Genomic DNA, 18,267 nt, shown 5'->3' on the forward strand with positions numbered 1-18,267 from the left:
AATTGATGAGCTGACAGATTGAGCTACCTCACTTTAAAACTTTTATTCCATTGGTAGTTGATCCTTAGAGCAAATTGTCAGAAATAAATCAGATAATTTGAACACATTTGAACAACGAATCGTTGAGGACAAAGAGGCCCTTTGAAGACCCAAGGAGACACTTCCTTGAGTTGAGTCTGTCAGACGACTCCATCCTTAACCATTTGTACTATAAATCTTTGCTTCATAGAGCTAGTTGTGGCATAGTAGTACACAGTATGGGAGGAACTGCTGTCAAAATCCAACTGGTAAAGGCTCAACTAACAGGCTTTACCACGGTGTGTCATTTAAAACTCTTTATTGACGAACATGTAAATATAATACAAAGGAAATAAAAGAAGATTAAGACAAGATTGTCAAAAGCCCCTGAAGGACAACAATAAAAACAAAGTTGTAGTGGAAAAACAAAACGTATGATCAAGTAGAACCGTAGATGATCAGAACTCCAATTTGGGAACCAGTCCTCACATCTTCATCCTGCTCATCATCTGTGGGATAAAAGAAAATCTGATTAAACCAAAGCTCACAGAAAAACATATCTCAATACAATATGAATATCATATTTAGTAAGAGCTGAAGTTACATGCTGTTAGTGTTGTGTAACAGATACATGTGAACACCCCTTAGGTTGCAGTATGAAATGAATACACCTGTGAGTGATTATGGCAAAACGTGACACCAACCAGCCAGTGCAAAGAAACAAACCCCCATTCACCTAATTAAATGACTGTTATTGACCTTTTAAGAATTCCAGCAAGATTGTCTTCATTTACAGACGCATGTTTCTGAAAACAATTATGTAAAGATGTAAAGACTGAAGACATTTCAAGCTCATGATCATGTAGTTTTGCTTCATTAGTTAGATCACTAATGAGGGAAAGCCAAACATAATCCATCTCCAGGAGTTTGTACCAATATGTGCAAAATTACCAGTTTATTAGGTACACTAGTATGTCTTTTGTTTCTTTATTAAAAATTTACCACAGCATCTCCACTACCTGCTGCTGTTTGATTATCAGCTGATGGAGATTCTACGTTATACCTGCTGCCTCACACCTCTTCCTAACATACAGCGGTCAAGCGAACTCTGGCAAATGGAGTGCGAAAAATTGTCCAGATATACTATGAGCAATGTCCCTCTATTACATAGAGAGGCTGATATTGACTAACTGTCAGTTACTGTCAGCGTCGATTTTGACCAGTGGAAATAGGTTGGAGGTGCGCGAAACTTTGCATAAATAGAGCCAGGGTGAGCGTTTTTTTCAAACGAGTGAGACGTTGCTTTGCCTGTTTGTTGACGCACGGAACAGGTTAGGACAACCTCATTGGGTAAAAACAAAACAATCTGATGTTCGCATTGCGTCCAGTTAGGAAGAGGTGACATATGCCGCCTGCACTCCATTTAAAAGATTTCCCCACCCTTACCACTACACAACAAGCGGCGTGCTTGCATGGGCAAATTAAATGCTGACAGAAAAATCCACCAGGTACCTTAAAAAATATTATTTAAGTGTGCCCTGTGAAACCCTGAATGGTTCCGTCTGTGTGTGTTTACCTTGCGAGCGCTAGTCGTCAGAGGAGACTTTGCAGACCTGCTGATGGCTTTCTGCCCTTTAGTCGCCACCTGGGGCGACTTAGAGCTGCCAATTCGGCCTGCTCGTACCCCTCCAGGACGGGAACTTCCTGAAGGCATGTTTTTTTCTTTGCGAGCAGATGTCGGAGCAGGCAACTTCTTTGAACGATTGCCTGGGGATTTACGGGTGGAGCTGCGCAGTCTGTCCAGCCCTTTCTTAAGGTAGTTGCTGTTTTTAGGGGTGTTTTCAATACTGAACATCATAGACTGCCTCCGATCAGCCTGAGAGAATGACAAGGGAAACTGTTAGAGAAGCATGCAAAACGTTATATGTACGATTGTGTTCCATGACAACATGAATGAAATCATTTTGTTATTTTCTGCTTTCAATCGACCACAAAATTCTAGGTGTGTGTGTGTGTGCATATATTACACTCACTGGACTGAGGGCAGGGTGAATCTTAGAGCTTGAAGGTCCACTGACCACAGTCTTGTTTTTGGGAGTGAGCGGACGGGGGAAGCAGCTGGCCCTCACCCTTTTCTATCAGATGGAGACAGGGAAAGAAAGTTTCAGACTCGTGAAGAGGACCCGCTCCCTTTGTAGATATGAAGGGCTCATTCTAAGCTAATGAAAACTCAACAATTCTTAGTTTCCGGTGATGATACGCTAATGAAAACATAGTTATGAATATTATATTCCATTTCTGACAACTTAAGTAACACAAGGTGTAACAAATATAACTGCGATACTGATGCAAACCAACCTCAGGCGAAGTTTGATGTACAGACAGTGTAGATGAAGACCGCTTTGCGCCTTTCGAGCTGACGGTTTTTGATGGCAGCTGGCCTGGCATCAAGGACAGACGATGAGAACGAGTACTGGCAGCGGCACCTGAGTGTCCCATCATGAGGGAGTGCCTATGAGAGGCGAGAGAGTCTTGCAGCTGGCCGGGCATCGTGGACGCCCGACGGATTGTTTCAGATGGGTCACCCATACGGAGTTCTTCGTCTGTGAAATGGAATGTACTGCCACGGCGAGCCTAGGAGAGGAGACAGAGAGGGAATTCATAAAACTTGTCGGAAAAGAATGACGTGCAACAAATTGTGACTCAAACCATCTTTTAAGGCTGTTGTCATTGGATTTCAGACAAGACACTGAACCTGATGCTTAGGACAGCACTTCTTGTGGTAGCTTGCTGCCATTGGTGTGTAAGTTTGTGTGTGTGTGTGTGTGTGTGTGTGTGGATGGGTGCGTGATTAAGTTGATAAATATAAAAGCACTACATAAATGCAGTCCATTTACCATGTTCAAACTAGGGGTTTCCCCAACTACTCGCCTCCTCGAGTGGTCAACTACTAAAACCATTTGTTGGTGCCGTGGGCAGTAGTCAACTAGTAGTGTATAATATGGTTTTAAGCCAGTATCATCGGATTCACAGTAGTGACTTACTGTATGTGTAAATCAATGTTTTTTGGTGTGGTGCCACAACAATCCCCTGTGTATTATCTATCCATATTTATCACTGTTTTGACTACTAATGAGATACAGTGTTAGTTTTGTTAACGAAAACGATAACGAAATATATTCGTCAACAACCTTTTTTTCCCATCACTAAGACGAGATGATGACAAGACGGCACCGAAATCATTAACCAACGGTGACGATATCAAAAATTAAATATTGTTGACGACAAAAGACAAGACTAAAATGTAGTTTAAAAAATAAAAACTTTACCAAAATAATCTTTATTTTCATCACCTTCCACCTTCTCTACCCCTCTCTCCGTCACTCTCTCAAACATACACACGCGCGTACTATAATGCATAAAGTTTGCGAGTCTGGTTCGGGTGGTTGATTAACGCATATCAACGCATTTTTTTTGCATGTTGGGCGGCGCAGATTGGCTCTCATAACAGGCCGGGTGGGTGCAACTCACTGACCCGCGCAGCACTAATGATCGCAGTCAAAAGGACTCGGAGTAACAAAGCTAATGATAGGATTAAATCTAATGAGAAATTAGTTTGACTAAAATGACAAAATTATTGGTTTTGGTTAGACTAGATTGACTGAAATCTTCAATATAATCTGATGACAAAAAAGGACATTTTAATAAATTTAAAAAAATAGCTAACAAAATTAAAAAGGGAAATAATTTTGACTTAAAGTTCATTAATATGTATCTATGACTTTTCGTTGACTAAAATTATGAAGTATAAAAAATGTGTAAAACGTGACTAAAACTAATAAGCATTTTCGTTGTAAAATAGCTGCCAAAATTAACACTGAATGTCATTAATGTGTATGTGCGAATGTATTTCTGACGTGTTCAGTGCGCGTGTACGTGTGCGTCTCTACTAACATCAGACTCCACAGGGTAGCTGCTCTTCAGATGAGGAAGGCAGGCCTTGTTCCTGGCCTGGAGCTCAGCAATCCTCATCCAGTCTTCAGGTCCACCGTCTGGCTCGTTCTCTGCCCCCGCACAGAACGTACTAGCATCTGAAGACAACACATGTAGGAAAAAAAGAGTTACATACACACCATTGAAAAATCTCAGTTGTTGACTACTGCAACTGTAATACCCATCTACGATCAATTACCATTAATTAGTAGCTAATTAGTAGGGTTGCCCCCTAAATGTTGATGATTCAAATCATCAGTCAAGAAGCCCGTGAGTTGAATCTAATTTTCATCACTTATTTTAGATGCATCATTGTACACACAGCAACACAGAATAACAGCATGGCAGTAAGTAAACATTTACAACGTTGTCTCTAAGTGACTCAGCTGTAAAAAAAAACTTTAACAATGATGTAAACAAGAACCAGTCGATAAAAAAATAATAGTAGATTAACTGCTTAAAGCAGCAGTGGGTAGAATTGGAGCAAATATGATTAATAAAAAAGGATTTTTTATAAAACTGTCACTATGTCCTGACAGTAGTGCATGAGACAGGTAATCTGAAAATCATGTGCCTCTGTGTCCTCCGGTGCTCCTAATGGCATATGCAAGATTTCACAGACAGGAATCAAACCCATCAGAACCGAGCTGGAGCCTGCTGTCCAGCTGCCGTCTATGAGAGCCAACTGTCAATCACTCACAAACTCCCGTCACGGGCTAGATTTTTTTAAAGCCTGAAAACAGAGCCAAGAGGAGGTGCAGAAGTCTAGTTTTCTCTCAGAACATTTGAATAACAATATGCTGAAAGGTTATTATGGAATTGTTGCCCACTAATGCCAAAAACATTCTGCCTACTGCAGCTTTAAGTAAATTTTTAGGGAAAAATGCCAAACATTTGATTGTTCCAAGTTCTCAAATGTGAGAGTTTGCTACTTTTCTTGTCTTACATTAAAACAAATTGAATATTTTGGCGATTCGTACCGTTAGTCGGACTAAACATTTGATGAAGTCACCTTGCACCTTTGGACAATGCGATGACTCCCTTTCACTGTTTTCTGATGTTTTATAAACCAAATGATTAATAGATAAATTGATAAAATAGTTGGCAGATTAATCGATAATGAAAATAAGCGTTAGCTGCAGCCCCAGCGCCCAGCTCTGCATGTTGTTTCATTTTTTCCAGCCCAACCTCTCACTTCATTTCACCCGTTAGTAAGCCAGGGCTCGACTTACTCTGTGAAAGGACAGCGCTCCGTCTGTACCCTGGAAGACCGATGAGCTGGTCGCTGGCAGAGCCAGTCATTCTGGCAGGTGTGTCAAACAGCTCCATATTCACAGGTCGTGCACTGGAGAGGTTTGGTTGGGAGCGAGCTGAGGCCAGACTGTAGAAAGTCTCATCATTGTCACCGCTGCCTGGGGTTTTCTACAGATCAGAGTTCAACAGTCACTTAAAGGACAAGTTAAAACACTCGGGTTCAGTCATTTGAATGCACTTTTACACTGCTGGAGTGTACTGAGAGTAGCGCTCCCAATAACATGAAAGGTACACAGAGCTTTATAGTTCAAATTTGTTATAGTATGATGGTTAAAAACTAGCACAACAATGTTAAAGATAACAAGTATTACTGAACAAATTAAGAGTTGAATTAAAGAACCAGCTAAACCCTAAAAATGCACACATAATCTAATTTTATCATCATAACGACTATATTTAAGAAATAGTGAGACAGAAACCCTTGTGATTATATAATACAGTGATTATTCAAATTCAGGATCTTCAACAGTGTGTGTTATTGTGAACATGCAAAACATGCAATAAGTGTGCAAGTGAGTTTCCTCCACCTTGGTCATGGTGATGTTTATAACCTGTGTGGTCCTGCGTCGTTTGACAGATGAAGTTGGATTTTTGCAGGCTGAATCCAGTTCCATTGTGCGATCTGTAAGGGTCCTAGGCGATGCAAAAGAAAACAAGGATCTCAATAGCAGAGTATAGAGGGAAAAAAAGCATTTTTTTCCCCTTTAAAAACAGGAAATTGTCTGTATAGGGAAGGGAGAATTGCCCAGGTCATTTAAAAAAAATATTTACTGATTATGTTTTTTGGAAATAGTTGAGTTGAGTAAAGGTAAGCAATTCAAGGACACTCACATCCACAGTTTGTATACTATATACTGAAAATACATTTAAGGGAAATCTACAACACCCACCACTCTCACTCACTCATGTCTGTAAACAGAATAACATTTCCTGGTGGCCATTATGTGAAACTGTGCAACATACCTGTTGATGTGTCTGGTGTTTATAGGTGTAAAGTACAGCGTTTCCAGTGACTCTGCCTGTAGACCTCGGCGTTTAGCTGCCAAGCGCTCTGAACTGCGAACAAGCGGTGTGCTTGATTCATCAGGCGCTGAAAGTTTCCTGTAAGGGTAAGAAACAGAGTATTGTGCAAAATTACAATCACAATATATTCCCAGGAGTTAGTTTGGCAGAAAAATTTAGTTTATCTTAATTCAATATATTATATGAAAAGTTTTAATTGTTATTCTTATTTACTTGGACCAATTAAATAGATTTTAGAACAGTTTTTTTTTGTTTTTAAATCACATAATGAAATAGCCGCATGATGATTTCATGCATCTGAGAGGGGTTTTACCTGGTGGTGTTCAAAGAGTCTTCCAGAGAGCTCTGGTCCAGGCTGTCGGAGCTCATGGACCTCTTCACCTGTGCTCTAGTGTGAATACTTGAGTGTGCATTGGGAACCTCCAAGTAACACGACTCTCTTGCACTTCCTTCATTGCCATGAATTTTATTCTGTACCCTTAGGTTACGGTCAGCATATGCCAGCTAAAGGTAAACAGAGAGCGATAAGAGATCAGCAGGAATAATATGCAATCAAAGTAATTAGGGAGACAGTGTTTCAGTTCTCATGCCTCAAAATACAATACCAACCTGTGCCTCCAAATTGGCCACCCTGTTCAAAAGTGCCTTCTCGTTGGTTTGGGCCTTGTCCAAATCCATTTGAAGAAGCTTGTTTTCCATGGTAGTAGCCTTTACTTCACGCTCTTTAACCTCTAAGGAATGCTTGAGTTCAACCACCTCCTCTTGGCTTTCCTGGAGAAGCTGTTTCTTGCCATTGTAATGACTCACTGCCTTCTCCATCTGTGGCATTGCGATAATAAAACAAATATCTTAGTCCAAACTACTCATCTGACACCAAACAGTCTATAATCTAAAACAATCAAACAATCTAAATCAATAATGTTTTACTGAAAACAAGTTTGAGATACAATTAGTGAAACTGAATTGTTTGTGGTCACACCAACCTGTGCCTTGTAGTGTTCTGCAGCCTCCGATTTAGCTGAGAGCTGTTCCTGCATGTCTCTCTTTATCGTCTTAATTTCCTCAGCTTTTTCTTTCTCTTTCAAGAGCTTCTCCATTTTCAATATTTCCAGATCCTCCTGGAGCACAGATTCCAGTTTATGGGAGGCCACGTTCTCTCTCTCTGTGGCTTGCTTGGCTTGAGCAAGTCTCTCCTTCTCCAACACCATGGTTTCTAGTTGTTTCTCCAGAGCTTTCTTATTCTTTTCCGCCTGGAGTATCCTGGCCATGAGTACTTCTTTTTCCTGAACAACAGCCTCCTTTTCCATAGAAGTGGCAACCTGTGCAGCCTCTTTCAGTCTGAGGTCTGCCGCTTGTGTGTCTTTGTATTGGCTCAGATGCTGCTGGAGGACGTCTATCTGCTCAGCAGACTTACGTCGAGTTTCAAGTAACATCTGCTCTTTAGCCAGAAGATTCAGAGAAGTGGTTTCCACTTCCCCTTTCAGATCCTGGATCTCATGTTGAAGAGCTTCTGTCTGGTTGGAGCTCTCCTCCTTTATCTCAGCCAGCTTTTTCTCCTTGGCTTCAGCTTCCTCTTTTGCTTTTTGAACCAAGTTAGCCTGGGTAGCGACCTCCTCTCTGAGAGTGTTCAGATTTTGGTCTTTATCAGTTATGAGTGTGTTGACTGTAGATAACTCTGTCTGGAGTATCTGAAGCTTCTCCTCAGCCTTGAGGAGGAGGCTTTCTTTCTCACTCTGAGATTCTTTTAGCTTTTGAATCTCTTCTTCGTGTGAAGAAATCTGTTCATGCAGAATCTCCATTTGTTTAACTTTCTCCTGAAGACTTTGGAGAGCCTGCCTCTGTTGAGTATTTTCTTGCTCTTGTTGAACCAACAGATCTTCCTTGTACAACATTTCCTCCTCAGTTTTCCTCAGTGAGGAGCCAAGAGTCTCCACCAGCATCTTTAAATCTTGTATCTCTTGATGTCTCAAATCCGACTGCACCGAGCTGTCAGTCTTTAGCAGTATCATCTGCTCCTCTTTAGCTTGGATCTCCTCTTTCATCTTCCTCGCCTCTTCCTCTGCAGAGGACAGTTTCTGCTGCAGCAGCTCCTTCTGATGAGCACTCTCCTGCTCTTGTTTGGTGAGCATGACTACCTGAGCCTGAACCTTCTCCTCAGCCTTTGTGAGAGACTCACCCATTGTAGCAAGTTGGTCTTTTAGACATTTGATCTCTTGCTGTAGCATGTCAGAATGTAAGGAGCTCTCTTTTTCTAGTGTGACCAATTGCTCCTCTTTAGCCTGGATCTGCTCTCTAAGCCCTCTCATCTCCTCTTCAGAGGTTGTCGCCATGTTTTCAAATTGATCTTTTTCCTGAGAAATCTCAGTTTCCTTTTGAGTCAGCAGGTTTTCTTTAGCCTGAACCTGCTCTATTGTCATCTTCAGGGATTCGTTCAAACTTTGGACCTGGTCCCTGAGAGTTTGGATCTCATTCTGCAGCACTTCTGACTCTCTGCAGCTCTCAGCCTTTATCAGGTCTACCTCGCTCTCTTTAGTTTGGATCTCCTCCCTCAGCCGGGTAACCTCCTCCTCAAGAGCTGCACTGTGCTTGCCAGATGTCTCAATCTGCAGGGTGCTCTGCTGCTCCTGTTTGGCCATCAAATCATCTTTGGCTTGAGCCTGGTCCATGGCACTCTCCAGAGAATTGGTCACACTTTTTATTTGATCATTCAGACTTTCAATCTCCTGCTGTAGCAGTTCAGAGTGTGTGGAGGTGTCAGTCTTTAGCAGAATTAATTGCTCCTCCTTAGCATGAATACCTGCATTTAGCCTCTTCACCTCATCTTGAGATGCTACCATCTGTGCCTGGAGCGCCTCCATGTCCTGAGTGCTCTGCAGTCGCTGTTCAGCAAACAGATTCTCCTTCGATTGAAAATTATCCTCAGCATTCTTCAGTGAGGAACTAAGACACTCAACCTGTTTATTTAAATCTTGTATCTCTTGATGTCTCAAATCCGACTGCAACGAGCTGTCAGTCTTCAGCAGTATCATCTGCTCCTCTTTAGCTCGGATCTCCTCTTTCATCTTCCTCACCTCTTCCTCTGCAGAGGACAGTTTCTGCTGCAGCAGCTCCTTCTGATGAGCACTCTCCTGCTCTTGTTTGGTGAGCATGACTACCTGAGTCTGAACTTTCTCCTCAGCCTTTGTGAGAGACTCACCCATTGTAGAAAGTTGGTCTTTTAGACATTTGATCTCTTGCTGTAGCATGTCAGAATGTAAGGAGCTCTCTTTTTCTAGTGTGACCAATTGCTCCTCTTTAGCCTGGATCTGCTCTCTAAGCCCTCTCATCTCCTCTTCAGAGGTTGTCGCCATGTTTTCAAATTGATCTTTTTCCTGAGAAATCTCAGTTTCCTTCTGAGTCAGCAGGTTTTCTTTAGCCTGAACCTGCTCTATTGTCGTCTTCAGGGATTCGTTCAAACTTTGGACTTGGTCCCTGAGAGTTTGGATCTCATTCTGCAGCACTTCTGACTCTCTGCAGCTCTCAGCCTTTATCAGGTCTACCTCGCTCTCTTTAGTTTGGATCTCCTTCCTCAGCCGGGTAACCTCCTCCTCAAGAACTGCACTGTGCTTTCCAAGTGTCTCAATCTGCAGAGTGCTCTGCTGCTCCTGCTTGGCCATCAAATCATCTTTGGCTTGAGCCTGGTCCTTGGCAATCTCCAGAGAATTGGTCATAGTATTTATGTGTTTATTCAGACTTTCAATCTCCTGCTGTAGCAGTTCAGAGTGTGTGGAGGTGTCAGTCTTTAGCAGAGTTAATTGCTCCTCCTTGGCACGAATCTCTGCATTTAGCCTCTTCACCTCATCTTGCGATGCTACCATCTGTGCCTGGTGCGCCTCCATATCCTGAGTGCTCTGTAGTTGCTGTTCAGCAAACAGATTCTCCTTGGATTGCAAATTCTCCTCGGCATTCTTCAGTGAGGAACTAAGACACTCAACCTGTTTATTTAAATCTTGGATCTCTTGATGTAGTTGCTCTGACTGCTCTGAACTTTGATTTTTCAACATGTTCATCTGTTCCTCTTTAGCCTGGATGTCGTCCTTCATGCTCCTCACCCTCTCTTCAGAAGCAGACAGTTGTTGCTGCAGGACCTCTATCTGATGGGCACTTTGCTGTTCCTGCTTTGTGAGCTTAACCTCCTGAGCCTGAACTTGTTCCTCGGCTTTTCTGAGAGAGTCATTCAGACTTTCTAGTTGGCCTTTCAGACCTGCAACCTCTTGCTCCAGCGATTCAGACTGTCGAGAGCTGTCATTCTTTAGAATAACAAGCTGCTCATTTTTTACCTGTATCTCTTCGTTCAACTTCTGAACCTCCTCTCCGCAGGTTGCAATCTGTTGTTGGAGTACCTCCCTTTGTTGGACGTTCTCTAGTTGGGTTTTAGCCAGGAGGTCTTGCTTAAGTTGAATTTCCTGCTCAGCCTGTTTGAGAGATGAGCTAAGGGCTTCCGCTTCGACCGTTAAGGTCTGGATTTTATTACAAAAAATGTCTTGCTCATTAGACTTCTCCAGAAGTAATTGGGCAAGCATTTCCTCTTTGGCTTGAATTTCATTTTTGTTGTTTTTGGTTTCATCTGAAAGAATGTCCACTTCTTCTCTCAGACTGTTAATTTGTTGGTCTTTATCAGCCAAGAGAGAACTGGCAGCAGATAACTTTGTCTCAAGATCTTTCACATTTTCTTCAGTCTGCTGGAGAAGGCCTTCCTTTTCTTTCTTAATTTCCTTTAGTTTTTCAAGTTCTTGTTCACATGCAGCAATATGCTGTTGCAGTCTGGTCATCTGCTCGGTTTTCTGCTGCTCAACTTGCTCAAGTTGAATCTTGAGATGCTGGATCTCTTGCTGAAGGGCTGCTCTCTGCTCAGTGATCTCCTTTTGCAATTTGTCTAAAATGTCATCCTTGGCTTGAATGATTTCTCCAGTTTGGGACTCCTGCTGCTTCAGGAGCTCTTTTTGTTGATTCATTTCTTGTTGATACTCTGTCAGTTGCTGTGTTTTGGCCTCAATATCCTCCTCCGCCTTTTTCAGAGAGAAAAATGTGATCTCCAGCTCATTCTTCAAACCGCTGATTTCAGTGTCCAACATTTCTCTCTGGAAATTTAAGAAGAGAAAACCATTAGTAACCACCTAATCCAAAATAGATTTTAAAAGATTGAAAAAAACTTTATATTTGATTAACAAACATTTCTGAATTCAGCTTTTACATAGAATCATGTACTGTACCTCCATTATGGGTCCCATATTCTCTCCTACTTCTTCCTTTGTGGCCTTGCTTATTTCATCCTCCAAACAGGAAATCTTTCCCTGGAGGATCTGAATTTGTTCAGTCAGGAGCTCCTGTGAAACAAAGAGGAGCACAGTACATTAAAACCCCATTGCATAGAAATGTAATCAAAGTAATAGAAAAGTAGAATGATTGACTCCTATCAACACAAAACTCATAGGATTGCTATTTTTAACTAAGTTTAGTTCTAGTGGGAACAACCTGAATCATTTAAAGATTTAACAAAACAAAAGCAGTTAGTAACGCAACTACTGTTGTGAGAGTGTATCTACCTTTTGAGCGGTAGCTTGGTTAAGTTCAGAATGTAGGTGCCCTGTTTTGCTTCTCCACTCCTCCTGAGCAGATGCTTGGTCGTCTGTCAGCCTGCCAACTTCTGCTTCAAAGATGGCCAGCTGTGAACAAACCGTTCTCACCTGCAAAAATATTAAAAGAAAGCCCATTCAGACTCTCATATTCACCAGCATTTTCGCATGACTTAGTTCCAGGAGAGGTCTGCAGATGTTGAATCTTTCCAGGACCTACAAATTGCACGACTGTCATTGATAGCCAATCCCCTCATAAGTGAGAGGACAAAGAGATTGAACGTAACAGAGAGAAACATTGCACGTGGGTCATTACCTGGGATGAGAGTACACCATTTTCATCTGACAGCTCATCCACTTTACGCTCCATAAGTGAGGAGTTACTCTTGAGGTCTTTATTTTGCTTTAACATCTCATCAAGACGCATTTGTAAACTAAGACAGGAAGAAAAACAATTAACAAAGCTTCAATCATCTCTTCAACCCATTTTACACCACATTCTTAATGTTTTGGACAGATTTAGGTATGAAATAATTATTTTCTTCTGCAAAATGTGAGATTTGTTACAGATTATCATATTGCTATGTGAAGAATGCATGAAACATATATTACAGCATGGAGCCGCATTCAATTTATAACTTTACTTGCCATTTATATATTGCTTTACACTTGCTGTAGGCTGAACAAAATAACATTTTGTAACTTATAGGCTACTAGCTCAGTCTGTTCAGTTTTAATCTTAAATGGACAAATTTTAGAACAAAAATTAGCAGGGGAGGTGTCACGGCCTGTAGAAGTAAATATTATTCACAAAACTCCAAGTTGAACACACATGTTTGATGTGAAATGTGTTATTAGTTCCGTCATGCATTAAATAGGCCTAACTTACAGTAATAAATCTCTGTCCTTGGGTACTTACTTGTCGTTCTTGGTATGAAGCTCATTGAGTTGTTCCCTGATAACATTCTCCTGATCCCCTTGCTCGCCTTTCAGCTTATCCAGGCGGTACTGCAACTGGTTAATATGGGACTCTGAAAAAAACAAAGTAAGTGTAGAACAGTTTAAATTGAAGAGAAACAAAAACATACACGAAAAGACAGACAACAGTATAGTATGCACATTTTCAGTAGCACTTTGACAGAACACTCCACGTTTGTTTAAACATTATTCGTAAAAGAAACAGCAAAACAAAACCCAAAACAGTTTTACTAATTTCTCTTATCAACCTTACTAACAGTGTTTTTATCCAAACACTTAAATGCGGTACCTCTCTGTGAAATGAGTGCAAGCTTGCAGGCCAGCTCCCTTTCCAACCCATCTCTGTAGTCTCTCTCCTTGATCATCTGTCGTTGCATCTTCCTCAACTGAAATTTAGGTGTGTTCATGATCTCCTGCAGAGGAGAGTTGCTGTGGGAATAAAAGCAGATCAGGCAAGATAAAGAACTACAATCATATCATGATAACATACCATGGACTTACATGAATGGATATTAAATGACTAATATATAGCATGTATATTAGACAAAGTTGATGTTTTGATGAGCTGCAACCATATAAAGTGAAAACAAATCTTAGTTACTACAAGTTTAGCAAAACATGGTAGATTAAACTGCTTTCACGTTCATATAAAACCCAACTAGTTTTTCATTATTACAGAGAATACAAACAAAGCTGCTTTCACTTATTACAACATGCAGTTACTACAAGCAACTAATTAAGCTAAAAAAATGTCTGGTAAAGAGGTTCGATAGATAAATACCCAAACCAAAGTTTGGATTAACGTTGCCAGTGAAATTGCCTTATTCACATATGATGAATATAATAAGCAATGTGATGGATAAATAAAAATTCACACTTGTACCTGACTGAAGAGGAAGCCACAGTTTGCATGTCCACAAATGTGATTTTCTGTGTGCGGCGGAAGACGGGGGAATCGTCATCTGATAATGAGGAGATAGTCGACACATTGGAGGTAGAGGTGGTTGTTGATCGGTCAAATATCTCTCGAGCGACAGGCAAATCTGAAATTCATGGAGAAATACGTTGAGACAAATTTTACAGCTTGCATGTCAAATCCAAACCACAACGCTAGTGTTATACAGCGGCATTATGTGTGTGACACTAATGTCTCTTAGTATAGCATGTCATGAAGAAATGGAAGATTTAACAAATCTGTGACTTACATCTCCTCGCCAAATAGGCATCAAGTCCATTGCTCAGATAAACGCAGCCGTCGCTCTCCATCACAAAGGAGCCAGTTAGGTTTGCTATCTCTCGCTAACAGATAAGAGGTAGAATATACATAAATTGGCACAGAATGAAATGGTAGCACAACACATGATGGATGAAATGTGATCTAAATGGTGGAACCGTGAAAGTTGGTAGCAAATCAAGTCAAATCAAGAAAAACTGCTTTCTGCTTACCTCCACATCACACTCCAGCCTGTTCAGAGTGCAGCGGTCATTCATTATGTCATGGTATACGAGCAACAAAAGCACCTGGTGGTATCAAAAAGAACGAGTCAAATTGGGTCTTTTATGTTTGCCTTTAATTTAATTTTTTCTTTGTCTTCTTGTACCTTTGCAATTTCTATGGTTAGGTTGATGCCATCGCTTATGTTGTCCCATGATATGGAAGTGCCTCTGGTTGCACTAAATCTGCAATCCTCTAATAAACAAAATAGATAGAGATGGGTTAATTCCCAAAGGACAGAAATATTCAACATCTTTCTGCCTGTAAGACTAACTTAACATAAATGAAAAAAGCAATACTCAGGGTGTGTTCTTTACTGTCTGGCATGTTTACATGTTAACAGGTGCAACAGTACACTTCAGACCACACCCAACAGTGATTCGGGGTGTGGTCAGGTACAGCAGATTTGAAATTTTCAACCAGAAGATATCCGAGAAAACAATGCCTCACTCTGAGCTATTACACTGACATTTTATTTTTCATAAATACTGTATGCCTTTTGCTGCCTTAAGCACAGTCAGATGACAAAATCAATATCACTTTCATCTAAATGCAGTCAGTGTAATGATATGGCATGGTAAGACCTTCTGAGCACAAAAACTGGAAGTAAGGGGAAGAAAATGTCCAGCACTATGCTAAAACATTTTCAGTAAACGTATAGCCTGGAATAAAAATCACGTTTCAGCAATATCTGAAGATATTTTAAAAAGGCAGAGAAACTCACTTTCCAGAAAGTTTGCAATGAGCTTGACTCGATCCTCAATGGTATTACTGAAAGAGGAATTGGGTTCCTTTTTCCTGAGATGACACAAAGGTGAAAGAAGAATTAAATGAAGACTTACTGCAAGGAATGAGGATCTCAATATTTTAAATAACCCACAAACAGGAGAAGCATGTTTAAAATGTAGTCATTGACCCATTTCCTTGTTTACACAGGCCAAGCATTTCAACACACACTCCTACTTACAGCATATAAACAACTTTCAGTAGGACTGTCCCATCTTGTAAATCGTCGATAGTTATTTCTCGGCAAGTCTCTGACACTTTTATGGTGTTGACCTGCAGAAAACATAGTTTGAGAAGCTGGTTAAAATATAACTGCATCTATCTAATAAGCTTTGCTGGAATCGATGTATTTGCACTATTTAATTTGCGTTACCAGATAGACAGATAGACAGATAGACAGATAGACAGATAGACAGATAGACAGATAGACAGATAGACAGATAGACAGATAGACAGATAGACAGATAGACTTTATTGATCCCGAGGGAAATTCAAGTTTCCAGCATCACAGTTCCATAGTGCAAAACATGTTAGTAAAAAGGCAGTAAAAAAAGTTAGTAGTGCAAAGTACAAAAAAAATATACCAGATATAAAAATACAAGGAGATGAAGAAAACTGTTAAAACTGAGTATAGTGCAGGGTAACTCCAGTAGCTTAGTCTATGAAAGTGCACTGTGTGCATTATTATTATTATTATTATTACTACAATCAACTTACCCAGCTGAGAAGAGCCTTAACACCCAAGTTAATCGTCATCTTGACCCTTTAATCTCAAAGGGATTTCAACCTGGAAGCGAAAAAAACAAAAGCCTAAACAAGAGTATCAGCTAAACTTCGTTAAACGAACAAATTAGCACATTATTCAAGATTCAGGAGTTTTATTTGCCATTTGCACCTGTAAGTACATTATAATTCTGAGCAGTTTACACCGAGTCAGCTTTAATAAAAGAAAAAAGGTAGAAAAGGTACAAGGTAATTACAGAACAAAATAAGTAGCACATTCAACTCCAACACAATAAATAAATACATTATTAAAATATAAAACGCCCTCAGTGTAGTCAATAAATAAACTAAACTACCCTCTGCATAGGAACAATACCCCCACAATACCAATATACAGTATATATGTATATATGCTCCATGACCATGTTAGAAGAACTTGTAGTTTTAAAAAATAAATAATTAATATATTTCAGACAATTACACAGTGGAAGGCTTCATATTGCACAACATTACAGTCCATTCAGTTCAGGTGTGCTGTGTGTCAATAATGGTATGCAGGTGAGGTGTGGGGTATTTGTGTCTCTCTTTAATGTCCTTTAATGCCACCAGTCTTATTGTAGCTGAGAAGAAGCTGTTGTGAAACTGTGTGAAACTTAGCCGTGCTTCTTAACTGTAAACTATTTCATCCACAACTAGTTAAACTGATTAAATAGATAGAGTTAATGATAAACTATTGTTAGCTAGCTACCTGCAGAATGATAACTCAGTGTTAGCAACATATTAACGTTACTGTAGCGTTAACTGTAACTTAGCGAGCTAATTCCTGAAGACAAAACGATAATAAAAAGCTGCTTTCAAGCAGTGACTCACCTTAAAACCCTTTGGCCTCTTTTTCTGTATGGTTTTCTGTATGGTCCCTTCGTCTGACTACATGAAGCTACTGCTACCAAATAAACAGTCCAACATGCAAAGCAAGACAGAAATTCAAAAACGGCTGCTGGAGGTTGAACCAGCCAATCAGCTTTCACGTTTCGACGCAGCTGGTAAATAAGCCACGTTGATTGGTTTAGAAGCCGGAAGTCTTCTTCTTCTTTAAGGTTTATTGGCGGTTGGCAAACAACGATTTGGTGCATTACCGCCACCAACTGGATCATTCTGGCTAATAATTACTATATCCCAAAAAAATTAAAATTAAAATGAAAATAAAAGTAAAAATAAAATTGAAAATAAAAATAAAAGTAAAAAAAAAAAAATGAAAATAAAAATAAAAGTAAAAATAAATTTAAAAAAATTTAAAAAACGGAAGTAAAGTTGACGTTGTGCTCGTTATCGACGTCAGAGCGTCGGGCGGTTAGGGGTTAGGTGTGCTCGGTTTCGTGGTAGTCGGGGACAAAAAAAGTTCGAAATGCCCCCGGTATTCATAATTGTTCAACATTAAATTGTTTTTGTTTTGTTTTATTGATTTTCGTGTCAGCATCAGTCCGGTTGTAGCGGGTCACAGGTACCAGATTCAACTGGACTACCGACTCCGCCAAACCGGATGAATTTCGGTGTACGCCGGCATACAAATAAAAGGTGTTTCTAGCAAGCCACTAGTGATGGGAATTCCGGCTCTTTTTAGTGATCCAGATCATTTGGATCACCTCACCAAGAAGAGCCGGCTCTTTCGGCTCCCAAACGGCTCTTCATTTTACCACTTCTGCTTTTTATAATTCAGCCAAATTTAGCGCTGTTTTGACCTATGATTAGTATGTGTGCACATATATCACTTAAATTATTCAATTTAATTATACTATTATAATTATACTTTCTCTTTCTCTCCTCCTCTTCCTCCTGCTCTGTACCTGTAGACCGTCGGCGCACCGCCCCTCCCTGCTTGATGGTATGATTCTTGTCTGTCATCACCCGATTGGTCGCACGTCATTAACACAACATTCAGTCACAGTCAGTGCTTGGAGTGCCGTGGGGCGGAGAAGATTATCCTATCATTCTGCCTTGAATTAATTTTTTTTTAATTAAAAAAAAAAAGTCTCTTGGACGGGAGCTGGCTCTTATGGTACGTGTCCACAAGCTCCGTGCTTTCCACGCTCCCCATTCATTGTCTATGTAAGCAGCCGCGCAATGAATTCTGGTAGCGTGGCGTCGCGATTCGAGAAACAGAGCATCAAAACGCCCACTCCTCATTTGCATAAAGTTGAGAGCTAGTTTACTTTATGCAAATCACGTACGTCCGACTCGACTCGCCGCCTCTCGAAACTCCCAGGAATCTTTTAAAATAAAAGTTGTCGATCCAAAATAAAGACAGATTTAGCAACTGCATGG

The 18,267-nt window shown here is 40.4% G+C and overlaps 1 protein-coding gene across 2 annotated transcripts; it reads right to left on the minus strand.

Annotated features, from left to right (window-relative positions):
* Nucleotides 1-320: 320 nt before the first annotated feature.
* On the minus strand, nt 321-16,972 carry numa1 (nuclear mitotic apparatus protein 1). Of its 2 annotated transcripts, XM_037775883.1 has the most exons (25): nt 16,816-16,972; nt 15,940-16,009; nt 15,404-15,495; nt 15,161-15,234; nt 14,543-14,631; nt 14,388-14,462; nt 14,147-14,240; nt 13,825-13,984; nt 13,231-13,370; nt 12,883-12,994; nt 12,280-12,397; nt 11,934-12,074; nt 11,601-11,714; nt 7,332-11,468; nt 6,958-7,167; nt 6,662-6,852; nt 6,289-6,426; nt 5,853-5,958; nt 5,244-5,433; nt 3,973-4,109; nt 2,377-2,652; nt 2,052-2,153; nt 1,595-1,894; nt 778-824; nt 321-527 (listed from the first exon to the last, which is right to left on the minus strand). In XM_037775883.1, exons 2-25 carry the CDS (start codon nt 15,976-15,978, stop codon nt 524-526), a joined length of 7,086 nt encoding a protein of 2,361 aa, XP_037631811.1. In that variant the 5' UTR covers nt 15,979-16,009; nt 16,816-16,972; the 3' UTR covers nt 321-523. The 2 variants fall into 2 exon arrangements, with proteins under 2 accessions (XP_037631811.1, XP_037631812.1); XM_037775884.1 differs by lacking the exon at nt 778-824.
* Nucleotides 16,973-18,267: the final 1,295 nt, after the last annotated feature.

Source organism: Sebastes umbrosus, chromosome 7 (assembly GCF_015220745.1).
Source record: "Sebastes umbrosus isolate fSebUmb1 chromosome 7, fSebUmb1.pri, whole genome shotgun sequence".
Classification (NCBI taxonomy): Eukaryota; Metazoa; Chordata; class Actinopteri; order Perciformes; family Sebastidae; genus Sebastes; species Sebastes umbrosus.

What these genes read in the sequence shown, in the direction of transcription:
- numa1 (XM_037775883.1), bottom strand. Translation starts at nt 15,978, where the DNA reads ATGACGATTAACTTGGGTGTTAAGGCTCTTCTCAGCTGG. An exon ending in TAAACATCACCATGACCAAG is followed by an intron (nt 5,434 to 5,852) that starts GTGGAGGAAACT and finishes TCTGATCTGTAG; the next exon opens with AAAACCCCAGGCAGCGGTGA. An exon ending in GCTACCCTGTGGAGTCTGAT is followed by an intron (nt 2,653 to 3,972) that starts GTTAGTAGAGAC and finishes CTCCTCTCCTAG; the next exon opens with GCTCGCCGTGGCAGTACATT.